Source organism: Schistocerca gregaria, chromosome 2 (genome assembly GCF_023897955.1).
Source record: "Schistocerca gregaria isolate iqSchGreg1 chromosome 2, iqSchGreg1.2, whole genome shotgun sequence".
NCBI lineage: Eukaryota > Metazoa > Arthropoda > Insecta > Orthoptera > Acrididae > Schistocerca > Schistocerca gregaria.
The window spans coordinates 833,547,185-833,565,248 of record NC_064921.1 but is presented as its reverse complement, the minus strand read 5'-3'; the positions used below and the strand labels follow the sequence as shown (position 1 = coordinate 833,565,248).

General features: G+C 44.5%; 1 protein-coding gene across 1 annotated transcript in view; it reads left to right on the top strand.

The window, feature by feature from the left end:
* The window catches only part of LOC126336002 (agrin-like), a 1,245,461-nt gene that overhangs the window by 1,004,606 nt on the left and 222,791 nt on the right, over positions 1–18,064 (top strand). Inside the window, exon 11 of the mRNA XM_049999480.1 lies at positions 4,141–4,293. Within this exon, the coding sequence (XP_049855437.1) occupies positions 4,141–4,293 (153 nt within the window). The remainder of the gene's footprint in view (positions 1–4,140; positions 4,294–18,064) is intronic.

Below are 18,064 nucleotides of genomic sequence, written 5' to 3'. Positions count from 1 at the left end.
CATACGAGATACTACCTCTATCTGTGTATGTGCAAGTCTCATGACCTAAGTGTTTAAGAGCTGTGGAACACGACCTCCTGAAATTATATTACTCTCGAGCTATCTCCAGTTTAATCTTTTATCAGTTATTGTATGTAACAGCTCTAAAACCATCATGATTGTGGGTCGGCATGTTGAAATAATTTTTTGTTTTCTGTTGGTTTGTATAAGTTGTTTACGCCATTTTTTTCACGCGAACCTGGCAACTAATTTAGTCAGAAAGCGAAGGGAAACATACTGACCTTAGTTTCAAGTCTACATGGCCATATTCTGGTCCAGCCCACCCCAAGAAAACTTTCTTTTCTCCTATTTCTTTGATGGATCAGGACTATGATTTAAATAAAAGTATATAGTTTCAGTTAAAAATTATATTACGTTACGTTTCTCACGTACAACACTAGGAAATTCACTATATTCAATTAAAAACAAGTCTTTCTATTCCAACAGCACATTTTAGCATTTCAGAGGCGACCTCTACGGTACGTTCCTACCAGATTGTCTTTCGCCATGACTAAAAATACTCAACTGGAAGTTTGCAATAAATGTTCAAAGTTCATGCTCGCGATCCGACGTTTAACAGACGTGGATCTTACAGTAGCTGAATGCTAAGTGAACCTCTCTACTTTCACTGGGGCTGTATTTATATAGGTGCCGGAGCGGACGGCGGAGGGAACATCTGGTGTCTACGGCTATCAGCATACTGCAGCAGCCCCCGAACGACCGCTATCTCTGGCACATGATATTAAAGATCATTTACAAATTACTTCAGAAACTTCTTAATTTTTACTTGTATTCAATTAAGTTGTTTGAAAGCACAGAAAAAGTTTCGGCTCTCTTAAATGAAAACTTTGCTTTCCTGAATTTTTGTAGAGGAACTAACGGTAGATTGTTACTTCTGAATCAATCTTTACTAAACCTTTTGTCGGCAGTTATTAATACTACAACTCTCAGTTTTGCTGTAGCTCTATCATTTGGTATTTTTTTATCATCCACTTTAACCACTCTATTGTTAAAATTGCAGGTACTTAATCCACAACAATGAGTACATTTCAGTTACAAAATTGGTTTTTATTTAACTACTCAGAAACTATAAGAGGTAGCTTAACGTCGTCCCTCAGTTATTATTTTTTGGGATGAACTGAAGCATGAAACAAATGTTTCTAAGTTCAATATTTAGCGCCCCTGTTTTTTTTCCTAACAACGTGGATTCTGGTGTCAATTTTTGTTCAAATGGCTCTGAGCACTATGAGACTCAACTGCTGTGGTCATCAGTCCCCTACAACTCAGAACTACTTAAACCGAACTAACCTAAGGACATCAGACGCATCCATCGCCGAGGCAGGATTCGAACCTGCGACCGTAGCACTCACACGGTTCCGGACTGCGCGCCTAGAACCGCGAGACCACCGCGGCCGGCTCAATTTTTGTTCTATGATTTTGGAAACCTGCACCACTTACTTATGAGTTCTAAAGACACCTTCTGACCAGATTCTGGCTTTCTAGCTTTATTATTAGGTACCGTCACTTATTTTTCTCTTAAAACGACATTTCCACGTAAACTGTTAAGTAATGAACATTAAGACTTGATATTTAAAACATTGTAACACTTAACTATATTTTAAGAAAGTTTTAAACGTAAATTTTGATTTTTAATTTAATACTTAATTGTAGTGCAATACTGGCGCGCTACGCGCACACGCATTAAGGTGACGTGGCGCTACTCGCAGTGAACTGAGATAAGTTCCGACACGCCCCCTCGTCTCTGTATCTCACACATGATACAGGTCTTGCTTTGCTTCAAGTCCCGGCGCAGATAACGTTGAGATCTTCCTTATTCCGACGCTTACGTCAGCATCAGATTGCTAGTCCTACCGTGCTAACGTTCCACATCGGTATGAAGTCTCCAGTAAAGTTGTCGAAATTTCACCAACAGCAGCATGGGGAGCATCGGATCTTTACTTAAGGCGACTTTCCCCGGAGGAACAATAACCACAAGAGGACTTTATGATACTGACAAAAGGGTCATTTGCGATTAGAAAGCCGACCGATGTGGACAAGCGGTTCTAGGTGCTTCAGTCCTGAACAGCGCTGCTGCTACGGTCACAGGTTCGAATCCTGCCTCGGACATGGATGTGTGTGATTTCATTAGTTAGGTTTACGTAGTTCAGTTCTAGGGGACTGATTACCTCAGATGTTAAGTCCCATAGTGCTCGGAGCAATTTGAACATTTTTTTGCGATTAGAAAACAAATTTAAATCGTTTTTCAATATACACTCCCTGGAAAAAACATCCGATGCATGGTCGTATGTTAATATAAATTATGTACACATACACAACATCAGCAGGTATGTAAATAATTCGAATTACAATTCTGTGTGACAGGAAGAACGACATTTGGGTTCTTCGCTTTTAGTTTTGTTACCAGGTTTGGTAGGGTACACAATGGGGTGTGAACAAAGTCATACGTTTGAGTGATCACTGTGAAGAATACGGAGATGACGTATACACGTGTGGCGCAGTGTGATGAGCACATGACAGTGTGTTCAAACGGCTTCGTTGTGATTTTCCATTTGGCCCGCTGGTCTAATCGAGCAATATCGAAATGTAGATCATTCAGATGACACAGTGGCCCAATATCGAAATGCATTAGGACATGAGGACCGGAATACTCTTCGTCAAACTGCCTCAGTGGTTAGCACACTGGACACGCATTCGGGTGGAGGACGGTACAAACCAACGTCAAGGCATCCCGATTTAAGTTTTCCGTGATTTGCTCCAGGCTCATGCCGGGATGCTTCCTTTGAAAGGGCAAGGCCGATTTTCTTACCTCGTTGACACAGCCCGAGCTTGCGCTCCGTCTCTAATGACCTCGATGTCAATGGGACGTTAAACCCAATCTTCCTTCCTTCTAAGACGCATTGTTCGTTAAACACATCAAAAAAATCCTTCACATATGCGTCTCCCACCTGAGAATGGACTCACTGCAAAATTCTTTGTCATCCTACAGCTTTGGTAGGACACTAGCAGCAGCCGGACCATGAACTTAGCATCCCATCCATAGGCTGCCGTTAAGATCTCAACATAGACGCGCTGCGTTTGGAGGGGTGCCCTGATGGGAAAGCAAGGATTGTTGATGAATAGTACCTTACTGTGTTCAGCGATAAATCATAGTTTTGCACTACCCTGGATGACGTCGACGAATATGGCAGAGTCGTGGAGAGAGGTCTCATTCTTCCAGTGGTTTGGAGAGGCACAGTACTGTTAATCCTGGAATCATGGCGTCGGGAGCCATCGGGGGTGAAATCTGATTACAGCTGGTAATGACAGAGAACTCTGGAAGCTTGACATTACGTGACTGAAATCCTGCGTCCTCGTGAGTTAACATTCATGTGACAGTGCTGTATGCCATTTTTCATCAGGACAATGCTCTTCCACACTTGTCACCTCCTCTATGCACCGTCTGTAGGATGTCGAGGTACTCTCATGGCTAACAAGATCCCCAGATCCGTCCTAGATAAAATATGTTTGGGGGTCGCTCAAACATCAATTCATCCCAGTGCACTATCCATGATATGAAGGACGAGTTACAAAAGGTTTGGCCAGCTAGTTTCAGGACGTGATACAACAGCCTTATGACACCCTTTCCAACCGAATCAGTATATGCCTCAAACGTCATATTGATAAGTGGCCCGATCCTACCAATTCCTTTGGAAATTTGACTGAACTTTGCAGTCATTGAAATAACATTTCATACCCTCTCGATTCGGTAAGTTTTATTTTGGAAATTGGAAATTTATAACCCTCCACACTACTTAATCTAACTTAAACTAACTTACGCTATGGACAACACATACACCAAACCCCGAGGGAGGACTAGTACCTCCGACGGGGACAGCTGCACGGGCCGTGACCTTAAGGCGCCCCTTACCGCGTGGCTACCGCGCGCGGCAGTTTTACTTTGTTTTCTCCTTCCGTACTCGACGCTCCACTTATTTTGTGAGTTCATGTATTTCCTCTTCAGTGTACAGTGGGAAAAATTTTACGCACTCGGAGTTCCAAAGGCTTCTCTATTTGGTGTCATAAATACGAATGTTTTCACAGGCATGGAGGTGAAACCGTGCGGCGGGGAGCGTCCGCTAGTCAGCGCCTCTAGCGGCGAGGAGCTGGACTGCGGCAGTGGGCCCAACCGCCAGGACTGCCCGCCCGGCTCCTATTGCCACCAGACGCCCGCCTTCGCCAAGTGCTGCAGCAAAAGTGAGTCCTGACGATGGCAGCGCACACGCCGCAGAAACGTTGTTTCTTATTATGATCGGAAACTGCCTGATTCTGATGATATAACTCCTCTCCGCATCTGAGAAGTTACCAAATTTCATCGTTTACTACAAAATACTTTTCAAGAATATCAGTCACATTTCATTTGGAGTCTTCTTAGGTTTTCATCAATGAGGAATTCGATGACTCGTTTCAGATTCCCACGATTTTTGCTGGTAGCAACTGCCCATCATTGTCAAGTAGAATCGGTCCACCTTCGAGTATTCCTGTCTGTTCCTGATGTGTACAGTTTACCGTACGACACGATTTCACATTGCTGAACGTATCTGAGAAATAATATGAGGATGCTGAATGTACAGTTCACTACGTAAATGGAGGAGCAAAATTAACCACCATGGGTGATTCAAATACTGTAGAGGGGGAAGGAACAAAACAGAAAAGAGTTACAGTAGGCTATGGGATCAGTAGTAGGAATAATAGACAAACTTAGTTCTAAAATAAATTGCGTTATGGATAGTGCACACAATGTTTGAAAATCACAAGAGGAGGAATCATACTAGGAAAATGCCTAAAGACACTTGAAGATTCCAGCTGTATTACGTCATTATCAGACAGAAATTCCGGAATCACTTACTGGATTGCAGGGTGTACGCGGAAACAGATATTTACTCAGATCACAATTTAGTAATTATGAAGAGTAGGCAGAAGTTTAAGAGAATAGGGTGGAATAATCAGTGTGGAAAGTGGCGCCGAGGAATGACGTGTTTCGTTTTAAGTTCTCGAAGCCTATACGTATTGTGATAGTGAATGTCACAACAGACAATTCAGTTGAAGACGAATAGACATTTCTTTAAAGTATAATCGCAGAAGTTGAACAGACAAACATAGGTACAAGGAAGGTAACACAAGAAATATTTAAACTGATCGACGTAAGAAATAAATATTAAAATATTCACATAAACACAAGAATACAGCCAAATGTTACTTAGCAATGAAATAAACAGAAAGTGCAAGGAAGCCAGGATGAAACAGTTGCAAGGAAAATGCGAAGAAATAGAACAGTACATATTCAGAATACAGAAAGCTTAAAACATCCTTCACGAAATTAAAAGAAAAGACACTACCATTAAGTGTGCAATCGGAAGTCCCCTCCTAAAACCAAAGGGGACAGCGAACAGAAGGAAAAAGTACACTGAATGCCTGTATGAAACAGAGGAATTGTCTAACGTCACAGAAGAAGAAACTGGGTTCGATATTGAAGAGATAGAGAATCCAGTATTAAAGTCATAATTGAAAAGAGACTTGGAAGACTTGAGATTAAATAAGGTAGGACAGTTCCACAACATTCCATTGGAATTTCTAAAATCACTGGAAAAGCACGAAAAAAGGTGCTATGGACATGTACACGGAAACAGACGGTACGCGTGCAACGAAAACAAATCGTCCCGAGACACAGCACAGGGCAACGTCACATCCACGTCATAATAGATGTTCAAAGTGGCGTCCATGAGATTACATGTGATAGGGATAGTAACGACTGCGATGCAGTATACACATAATCGTATTATGGCTTTCACCATGTCGGCGGGCCATTAGCCAGGATCCTGTATTAAGGTTCGTCTCAATATCCTGTAGAATTAGGTCCTCCAAATCTGGTGTACGCCCAGTCTGCCGCCTCTCTGCACGTTCGTCTGGCTGAAATACCCACTATCATCCAAAAGCCCAAAAAGAGCATGGAATGTTGTGTGAAGTGGTTGGTGTCTATCACGGTACTTGTTATGGTACAGCCGTGTTCCTCAAATGGCTCTGAGCACTATGGGACTTAACATCTGAGGTCATCGTTCCCCTAGAACTTAGAACTACTTAAACCTAACTAACCTTAGGACAGTACACAGATCCATGCCTGAGGCAGGATTCGAACCAGCGACCGTAGCGGTCGCGCGGTTCCAGACTGAAGCGCCTAGAACCGCTCGGCCACAACGGCCGGCAGCCGTGTTGCCTCTCGACTGTTTCCATGTGTTTGGCCGTAAACAAACACCATCTGGGCTCGTTTCCGACATAAATACCGGACCATTCTGCTGCTTATGGTACGCTGCGTCAAGCTAACAGACTACAACACACAAGGAACACAGGGCATATGTTCAGAGGAACTTCCATTCGTCAGCGCCATCTACCGCTGCAACAATGCGTTTTCCGACACATGTTCGTTGGACATCTCCTCCTCCATTTCCAGTCCGTAATTCATCGCTGCAGTTTGTCGGTTTAATTAATGTTCGCCCTTTATGTCTTAAGTCGGCGTGTTTACAGTTATAATAGTACATGCATCTCCACTCACAAATACAAATACTCGTGTGTTCATGCGTACGTCATGTTCTAGGTCCTTTAAAAAACAAAGTCAAAACGTTAAAAACAAACATTTTCAGATTAAGACTTTGATAAAGTTGATTAGCTTGTACGTTGTCTTGCAACAACACGCATGTAACTGCCTCCACCCTCGTTGAATCATGGAGTTTGTTGTTGGTGGGGTGGCTTGGGTGCCTCAGCGATACAGATAGCCGCATCGCAGGGGCAGCCACAACGGAGGGGTATCTGTTAAAAGGCCAGACAAATATATGGTTCCTCAAGAGGTACAGCAGCCTTTCCGGCAGCTGAAAGCAAAGGGAAACTGCAGCCATAACTATTCTCAAGGACATGCAGCTCTACTGTATGGTTAACTGAAGATGATATGCTCTTGGGTAAAATATTTCGGAAGTAAAATAGTTCCACCCAATCGGATCTCTGGCCGGGAACTACTCAGGAGGATGTCGTCGTCAGGAGAAACAAAACTAGCACTCTACGGCTCGGAGCGTGGAATGTTAGATCCCTTAATCGCGCATGTAGGTTAGAAAGTTTAAAAAGGGAAATGGACGCGCTGACGGTAGATATAGTAGGAACTGGTGAAGTTCGGTGGCAGGAGGAACAAGACTTCTGGTCACGAGAATATAGGATTACAAATACAAAATCATGTAGGGATATTGCTGGAGTAGGTTTAATACTGAATAAGAAAATAGGAATGCGGGTAAGCTACTACGAATAGCATAGTGAACGCATTAATGTAGTCAAGATACCACACAAAGCCAACACCCACCACAGAAGTACAAGTTGATATGCTAACTAGTTGCGCAGATGATGAAAAGATTGAAGAAATGTATGATGAAATACAAGAAATTATTCAGATAGTTAAGGGGGGGGGGCGAAAATTTAAATGTGATAATGGCTGTAATTCGATAATAGGAAAGAAAGAGAAGGAAAAATTGCAGGTTAATATGGACTGGGGGAATGGAATGAAAGAGAAATCCGCCTAGAAGAACTTTGCACAGAGCGTAATTTAATCATCGCTAACACTGGTTTAAGAATCGTGAAAGAAGAAAAAGAAGAACGGATACGTAGAAGAGACCTAGAAACACCGGAACGTTTCAGACTGATCGTATATTGATAAGACAGAGATTTTGGAACCAAACTTTAAACTATAAGGCATTTCCAGCGTCAGATATGGACTTTGACCACAATGTATTTATTAAGAACTGTAGATGAAAACTAAAGAAATTGCAAGAAGGTAGGAAATTAAGGAGATGGGACCTGGACAGGTTGAAAGAACCAGACGTTGTTGAGAGTGTCAGAGGGAACATCAGACATCGATCAGCTAGAACAGGGGAAACGAATACAGTAGAAAACGAATGAGTAGGTTTTACCTTTCCTAGGTAGCTTTTGCCTTTTCTAAAGCCAAAGGCAAACTAGTCGCCATTTAACAGACCCTCAATTTTCTTTTCCATTCTTTCGTATATTATTCTTGTTAACAACTTGGTTCATGAGCTGTTAAGCTGACTGTGCAATAGTTCTCGCACTTGTCTGCTGTTGCTATTTTCATAACTGTGTGAATGAAATTTTATCGGAAGTTTGATGGTATAACGCCTGTCTCATAGAACCTAAACACCAAATTCTACTTCCCACGAAGAGCCTTAGTACAGTCTCCTGGCTAATGGCCGCCGACATGGTGAAAGCCATAGTACGATTATGTGTATACTGCATCGCAATCTTTACTATCCCTATCACACGCAATCTCATGGAGGCCACATTGAACACCTATTGTGACGTGGATGCGACGTTGCTCTGTACTGTGTTTCGGGACGATTTGTTGTCGTTGCACACGCACCGTCTGTTTCCGGGCACATGTACATAGCACCTTTTTTCGTCCATTTCCAGTCACGAATCCGTCCCTGCAGTTTGTCGGTTATATTAAAGTTCACCCTGTATAATAGCGAGGCCCATGTCCCCAACACATTCCGGTAAGAGCCATCAGCTGGGCAGAGATTATTGTTTTCCGGTATATCTTCGAACAGGTGTTTACTGTAAACTGGACAGTGTTGATTCGATCCGCGTAGAGCAATGTTGTGTGCGATAAATTGTGTGTTTTTATGTGTACGCACGAATGCCACTAAGACAGTTATACTGTTTTATAGCGTTTAGAAATACGGAACGTTGTTCTTGCTCGTATCTATTACGATTGCGTTTAGAACAACAGATTTACATTATTCAACACCCGCAGAGGGTAACTATTTACGATTACAGGAGTACGTCCTCGAAAATGGCAAACGGCCGAAATCATCTTATGTTAAAGTGATTTTATAAGAGCTAGGTGGTTAATGGAATTGTCCCTTTATTCTTCTATTTGTTCCTGCACTGTTGGGTCTTTCATAGTTTGCCTTTAGTATGTAATTCAGTCTGCACCACTGCTATTTTAGAAGCTGTTTTAAGAAGTCTGTCGTGGAATAATATGCCCGAAAACTGCTCAGATGTGTTCACGACAGTCTTGTCGTCGGCATTCACAGAAGCTATGTGTGACGTGGGCTGGGAGGGTACTAAAGTGGAAAGTACCTCCATAAAACCGGTGTCGCGCAGCTGAGCTGCGATGCAACAGTGGTAAGTTTAAGAGCAACGAACCAAGGGGAAGGAATGACGGTTAGAATTATAGCCTCCTAAAGTGGAGTGTCTGGCTGAAGCTATAAAGTCACATTCCTTAACTGTCACCTCACAAGGCCAACTACGCTTCTACAGATAATGATATTGGCCTGAAGAATATGTCAGAGACAAAAATAAAGTGCGTAGATATATTCTTACAGGTATAGCTTGTCGGACGCTACACTGACGATTAAGCGCTGATGTTACTGTTAATTTATTCAAGAATACAAACAGATGTCCTTTTGTTTTATCTCAGTAAATCCATTGTGGATGATGAACTGCAACTGTGATTTAAATTGACGATTTATGTGGTAAAAATGTGCATCCAGTCGCTTTTTCAAGATTCATTCAACCATGGACATGTTTTCGAGCCACTGCAGGCTCATCATCAGAGCATTATGTTGTGGACCAAGTGTAGCTAGATTCAATGCTGGTGCTGCTGGCAGAAATGACGGAAATTTAGTAATCGGTGACGAAACGTTTACGAACCCGGAATTTTTTTATGTTTTAGCTACTCACAGTACACTGCCTTTTGGTACCCATATCAGATCGCTTTTTATAACGTGCATTATTAAGCTATTTACACAAATGTACACAGTATTTAGCTACACTTGTTTTACACTGGTTCACAGAAAGTAAACACTCGATACTTTCACAAAGAATATGGACGTGATGGAAAACTGGACTTATTTAAGTTTTTGAGTCGAAGGGCATCCATATGTTCTTTGTAGCGGGTTGAAAAATTTCTCCCTGTTTGGCCTATCTAGAAGCAATAACAGAAGCATATGAGTTTGTATAAGCTACAATTTTTGTTCCATTCTCCAGAGGATTCATCATTGTTAACAATTTTATTTTATGTTTATTTTCAGTGTGGAAGGATATTTTTATGTTATGTGGTCTGAAGAAATTTTAAAGTTTATATGACACTTTGGATTTTTCAGCTAGAGTGTTTACCAAAGAGACATTATAACCATTATTTTGGGGTATAGATTTATTTATGTTCATTTCTTTACATGCATCTTCTTCACTGATATGTGTGCGGAGCATACAGTTTATAGATGACCTGAAGAAATCAGTTTCGTGTTGGTTCGGGTAGCATGAGGTATTGTTAATGGCAACATCACTGGTAGTGAGTTTTCTGTGTCTCGTATGAAAACCAGCCCACAGTTGCACTAACTTATCTGTATTTTAAACCTTGACCATGGTTTCAGCTATAATAATATAGCCTTCTCCAGAAGTCATACACACTAATAAATAAAAAATATCTTATCCCAGCGGCTGCGTCAAGACCAATAAAATAACTTCGACAGACGTAAGACTGTTTCGAACAAAAGTAAAATTACATATGGCACCGTATGTCCCCCGCCACTACCTCTGTTATCAGATAACATACGTAAACACTGTGGACAAACTCGAAAAACGAAGTTAAAATCTTATGGGTTGCTAGGCCGCGTCACATTTCCTTCTAAAATAATCGACGTTTCGACCCCCTCTACTGGGATCTTCTTGAGTATGTTTCGGTGTCTACCACGGGTTATCAGCAGAGTGGCGTCGTCGTCTTCTAGTATGTTATTCAGCTTCGATGTGACGTCATGATTCACACGGGTGCCACTGGAAGAGTCTCTAGGACTGCTCGAGGGACACTTCGATGAGGACATAGTCAAACTCTTTCGGCAGTACTAACCACCACCTACTTCAAATGTGGTGGTAAATTCTACGAGCAAATAGAGGGAGTTACTATGGGTTCCCCCTCAGCACCAAGCATGGTTAATTTATACACGGAATACTTCGAGGAGGTAGCATTGGACACGGTTCCACTGAAACCGAAAGCGTTTTACAGATATGTGGATGACACCTTTGTGGTATGGCCACATGGTAAAGATAAACTATTGAGTTCCTGCAGCACCTCAGCGGTATAAATGAAAACATCAAGGTTACCATGGAGATAGAGAAAAACGGAAGCCTACCCTTCCTGGACAACCTGGTTACTAAAACGCAGGAGGCACGCTGGGACATACGGTATATTGGAAGGAAACACATACTGAACTATATCTCAACGCTAGGAGTTGGGTTGTTTTGGGGAAGGAGACCAGACAGCGAGGTCATCGGTCTCATCGGATTAGGGAAGGATGGGGAAGGAAGTCGACCGTGCCCTTTGAAAGGAACCATCCCGGCATTTGCCTGGAGCGGTTTAGGGAAATCACGGAAAACCTAAATCAGGATGGTCGGACGTGGGATTGAACCGTCATCCTCCCGAATGCGAGTCCAGTGCCTAACCACTGCGCCACCTCTCTCGGTCAACGCCAGGAGCTGTCACCATTCAGCGTAACGCAGCTCTGTACTTAACACCTTGGTGCACAGGGCAAGGCCCATTTGCGACAAGAAGAACTTACCGAGTGAATTATAACATCTAAAGGAAACCTTCAGAAGAAACGGCTACAGCGAGAAACTAATAGGAAGAGCTTTGAGGAACAATAAGAAGAGAGGAGCACAGAGACCAGAAGAGGGCGACAAGAGAGGTTGTGCGTTCCTGCCGTATGTGGGACCACAAGATGCGAAGATCGCAACCATCCTTAAGAAGCACCAATTAAAGACCGTCTTTCACGCAGCAAAGAAAATTAAGGATATTCTTGGATCGACCAAAGACCCACTAGGACTAATGACGCCGGGTGTTTATAGAACTGGATGCGATTGTGGAATGCAATACATAGGGCAGACGCAACGTTGCATTGCACAGAGCCGTACGGAACATATGATAAACGTGCGTCTTGGACAGGTTGACAAGTCCGCGGCGGCGGAACACAGCATCAACGAAAAGCACACCTTCGAATTTGACGAAACAAAGGACTTATGCAGCGCCAGAGGATTTTGGAATTCGGTGATAAAAGAAGCGGTAGAGATTCGCCTGAACGAAAATTTAATTAATCGAGACAGTGCTTACCATCTCAGTGCAGCTTGGGATCCTGCAATTAGGAAAATTCGGCACGAACACTCCGGTCCGAAGGGGACCGCGGCCGGCGCTGATATGAACAGACACCGGGAATAGACACCCGCGCACGCATCCCCCCCCCCCCCCCCCCCGCACCTACGGTGGCGCCAGGTGCCCGGCGCGATTCCGCTGGCACGTGATTAGTCGGCTGCCGGAATCTGATAGCGGTCCAGCGGCTACAATGGCGCGCGACGGAAGCATCCCAGTACCCAATCCCTTAATCCTGTTCCTTCCTATATAACGCCAGGCAAGTACCAGACACAAACAGAACAATCATCACAGACACCAAAAAACTACAGAAATAATCACACACACACGTACACAGGGGAGTAAAACCAGAAAGGCTACAAACTCCCCCTCACACTTCCCCAAAGAGGGAAAAGTAAAAGATGAGAACAGCAGCAGCAGCATCCCGACACAGCAAGCCTCGCCAACATGCCTGGACCCTCGAAGGAGAACAAGTTGCCGCGATCGTCAGCCTCCTGGGTCATGCGCTCAAGCTGGACAGCAAGCAGAAGAGGAGGAAGCCTGTACAGCGCTTTCGCTGTCAGAAGCTGGGGCACTTCGCTGCGGACTGCACAGGAGTGCTCGCGTGTTTGAAGTGTGCAGGGACGTCACCGCTACATGTTCCAACTGCGGCGGTTCACATGCTGCCAATCACCGTGGCTGCAGTTATCTCAAGAGCTGAGCCCGCGGGAAAGGACGGCATACACGCCGACTTCGAAATACCGTGCTAGAAGAAGTGGCAATGGACCAAGACGCGGTAAGCGTTCCGCCCGCGCATCACGACATTGGCACTTCTGCTGGTGCTGTCGCGAGTGGAGGACCGTGGTGCTGCAATCCCGACAGCATTCGCAAGATCGATGATGCTGTCGCCAACGCAGATGCCGCTCTCAAATCTCTGCCATGGCAGAGGAGAGGGCTGCACTTCGGACCGATGTCGACGAGCTACGCCTCGAGGTCCGGCAGCTCCGCGAGTTTGTGGCCTGCAAGTCTCGTAAGGGGCGAGCCATTAAGACTGCCACCATCGCCACGCAGATGGACGCTCTCTCGGCTCCTGCGGTAACGCAGGGCGCTATGGGGCTGCCCACGGAGGTGGGGAATGAGATGTCTGCCCCCTCCTCGAAAGGGGAGGGTTCGCGGAAACAAGATTCCGAGTCAGCTCCACCAGCAACACGGGGTGACGTGGCCAAAGGCATCGAAACGCCCGCCCGCCCTCCCGAGAGCAAGGCGAAACAGCCGCTGCTGGAAGATGAAGGCACAACTGTTGTGCCCATCCAAGAACAAGATCCAAAGTCTTCTCCATGAGATTAAACACAATATATCTTCTTGGCATGTCTTTTTGCATTCCGACTTCAAGCTGATCGTTTTTTGCCATTTGACAAACCTCTGCATGTCGTTCAGACCAATCAGCCAACGCCCAAGTGCTGCTATCAACCCAGTTCAAGGATATCATTGAAAGGTTCACTGAAAGCTTCAGCTAGAGAGACAGTAATTGTCTGGACACCAAGCACAATTCCTTATGTGTATAGAACGCCCTTTCTCTCACAAGTGCCACACTTGCCCATCATTTGATGCTAACAGCAGCCACAGAGTTTATATAATGTTTAAATTTAGAAAATGTAGGAAAGGTTTGCTTGTCATGGCATCTAAGTAAAAATGCAAGGGTGCATAACAATCTACCTCTCTTGGGACGAGTCTTGTCCAACTCACATATGTTCTTTGCCATCTCCTCCCTGTAACAGTTCCAGATGTGACTCTTTACACTTTCCTGGCGGATGTGTTGTAAGTGGTCTTCACAGGTTTCCTGCTAAATGACATTGTCCAAACTTCACAATATTTCCTCATAGCAATTGTCCGATATCTTCGGGTGGTTGAGCCTTGTTAGTGCCTGGGTACGGCTGACAGCATCCACACGTTGACGCCCCTGTATATATATAACACGCGCATGAAGAATGTGTAAGCTCAGAAATCACGCAATGACTTGCAGATAGCATACTCCAGTGCCCTCTGCTGAAGATTGCAGAGTGGCCCTCCTGAACGTGTGGTGTACACTCTGGTTACTAACAGTGAGGCCAATCGTTGCTCGCTAAGGAATCTTATTGGACCGGTGTTGTGACAGGTCTGTTGTCGAGGGTCTTGATTTTCTCATCTTGATTTGGTCATCCAAAGCAGGGTTCCGGGCTGTGCTCAGTTGAAGTCCCACATTCTTGTTGATGAGATTGTCAACTGCACAGTTATGTATTTCTTCCTTAATGACGCAGTCCCGGAGGGGTGATGCTGGGGAGGAGGCTTCTGTCTTTTCATGGATCATGCAGTGTCCTGTGTCCAAACAGTGTTCTCCAATTGCCGACTTCTCTGGTTGGCATGGGCGTGTGTGACGCTTATGTTCACTGCAGCTTTCTTGTGCTGTGTGACATGACTGGCCTACATGTGCCGTGACTCACTGACAAGGAATCCTATACACACCATGTTTCCTCACGCCTTAAGCGAACCCATCAGGTTCCTCAGTTTTGCGGATGGGAAGAAAACGCCCTCGGTGTCATATTTTCTGGGGACTCTTCTGATTCTTGATGACATGGCACAAAAGTGCGGCAGGAGGGCCGAAATGGTGGGTGTTTTCATATCTTCATTCTGCTTCATGGATTGAACTCACTTTGGCCTGGATGCATTGTGAGTCTGTCTCTCGGAATAGTCGTTGTGTTGGAGCACTGTCTTCATGTGTCGTGTCTCACTTGACAGGGTTTCGGGATCGGATACCGCACGCGCTCTATGAACTAGCTTACATAATGCAATACTGCTTTGTGCTGGGTGATGGCAGCTTGTGGCCTGAAAATATACACACATCAAAAAAAGTTTTGCTTCATCCCAGTTCCCAGAACTCCTGAAGATATAATTTGACTGTGGGTATTGTATAACAGATACAGTCCCTTTGACTGTTCAGAGATATCATTAAACATGCCCAAAGAAGTAAACAACCATGCATGAGCAATGGCTATTAGACAGAGGTTAGACCATCAGCAAGAGCACACCGCGAGTTCCTGTTACTAATAAGGCGAGTACACCGTTTGCTTGTTACATATTTTTACAAGCTTCAAATAGGACCAACTTATTTTCAGTTATATGTGTAGTTACTAGTTTATTTTTGTAATTTCTTGCGTGTTCGAGTGCTTACTAGGCAAAATCTTTTATTTCAATAACAGAGTAGTGTACAGTATCGCCGTTGCTATCGACCCTCGTAATGTAGGGGCTCTTATTTGTTTGGTTAGAAGACCTGAGTGTCGGTTAGAGCATCGGTGAGAGAGCTCTTTCATTTCCTGCTGCTAATAAGGCGAATACACTATTCATTTTTTGCATATTTTTACGAGCTTCAAACAGGAGCAACTGCAGTAATGGATAGGAACTGTGATTGTTGTATACAGATGTGAGCTGAGTTGGTGACCCTTCACCCCCACTCAGCACCAAGCTGCGTAGGCTTCCGTCACACAGCTTGAGGTTGCTGCCAAGGGGCATCACTGTGGGGGATCGAGCGCAGGTATGCGGGGGACGTCGAGCACGTCCCACGTGTCCCCCGATCGGTCTACTGGTGTGACTGCCCCGGTTACTGCATGCACTGAGGTTAACCCCTCACCCATGGTTGAGTGGGAAATCAATCCAAAGTCTGGAAGCAGTGAAAAACCTTCTGAGGGACTGATCATAGGGCCTCCCCGGTTGGTTTGACAAACAGGTTTTGGGCCTTATCTGTGGTTGACGAGGTCTCTGAGCCAGATGCAGTCATACACCCTGTTCCAGAGCAAGCTTCTCGGCCCACCAGGTCTGGACATTCACAGAGGGTGGGTTTGCTGGTAGTTGGGAGCTCCAACGTTCAGTGCCTAATGGGGCCCCTTAGAAACATGGCTGCCAAGGAGGGGAAGGAAGCTAGTGTGCACTTTGTGTGGAGTCATTCTGGATGTAGAAAGGGTGGTTCTGAATGTCATGAAGAGTACAGGGTGCAGCCAACCACAGGTGGTGGCTCATGTCGGTACCAATGACGTATGTCGCTTTGGATCAGAGCAGATTCTGTCTGGTTTTGGGCAGCTAGCGGAAATGGTAGCTTCCGAGATTAAGGCAGAACTCACCACCTGCAGCATTGTTGACATAACCAATGGTGGTCCTTTGGTGCAGAGCCGAGTAGAGGGTCTGACTCAGAGGCTCAGGTGGTTCTGTGACCGTGTAGGCTGCAGATTCCTCGACTTGCGTAATCGAGTGGTGGGTTCCTGGCTTCCGATTAATATGTCAGGAGTCCACTACACACAAGAGGCAGCTACACAAGTAGCAGGGACTGTGTGGAAGGGACTGGGTGGTTTTTCAGGTTAGAGGGTCTCAGAGAACCACAGAAGCGGTGTCTGTCTAAAAGTGGGCAGGTAAAACACACTAAGATAGTTGTAGAAACGATTGGTATTGTAGTTGTAAATTGTCGTAGCTGTGTTGGGAAAGAACCAGAGCTCCAAGCCCTAATAGAAAGCACTGAAGCTTAAATAGTTGTAGGTACTGAGAGCTGGCTAAAGCCGGAAATAAGTTCAGCTGAAATTTTTTCAAATGATCTAACAGTGTTCAGAAAGGATAGATTAAATACTTAGGTATTACAACTACAAATAACATAAATTGGAACGATCACGTAGATAAAGTTGCGGGTAGAGCAAACCAAAGACTGCGATTAATTGGCAGAACATTGATAAGGTGCAACCGGTCTACTAAAGAGACTGCTTACTCCACGCTTGTCCACCCTGTTCTGGAGTATTGCTGTGCAGTGTGGGATCTGCATCAGGTGGGACTGACATGAAATCGAAATAGTACAAAGAAGGGGAGTTCATTTTGTATTATCGCGAAATAGGGGAGATAGTGTCACAGACATGATATATGAATTGGAGTGGCAATCATTAAAACAAAGGCGATTTTTGTTGCGATGGGATCTTTTCATAAAATTTCAATCACCAGTTTTCTCCTACAATTGCGAAAACATTCTGTTGGCACCCACCTACATAGGTAGAAATGCTCATCATGATAAAATAAGAGAAATCAGGGCTCGCGCAGAAAAATTTAAGTGCTGATTTTTCCCACATGCCGTTCGAGAGTGGAACGGTAGAGAGATAGCTTGAAGGTGGGGAACCCTCTGTCAAGCACTTTATTGTGAATAGCAGAAAAATCATGTAGATGTATATGTAGATGTAGAAGAGGTAGTCAATACGCCGCCAAGAGAGACAGAGATGACTGCTCCAGGACTACTAAAGATGGTCGCAACATCATTGCGTGACAAGACGTACGCGCACCACAATACCGCGTACCCTTTTACCGACTCCAATATTCCTGAACCACCTCTACCCCACAAGCCTTATGAATTCGGTTGAGCATTTGCGAATCTAACCACCGTTATTCCTAAGAGGGATTTGGACCTTATAAACAGCTTCACTGTTTTTAATTAGCATGACTGACAGCGCATAATCGCTGCTATCCCAATGGTTAAGCAGAAGAAGACGAAGAACAAACATTCCTCTTCCTCGTATCGCTACTTTCCTAGCACCCACTGTATTTTATCCTGTCGAGCTCTGACAAGATTTAGCTTACCCTTTTAATTCCAGTCAATTTTATTTTGTATTAGTGGAGTAAATGTCTATAGACAACAGACTCCGATACTGTAGACCACCTCAGGGGAGGTTGTCCATACCAGAGAACAGAGAGAGACAGCACCCCGAATCCCTAGGGAACCCCACACTCAATCCATCCCCT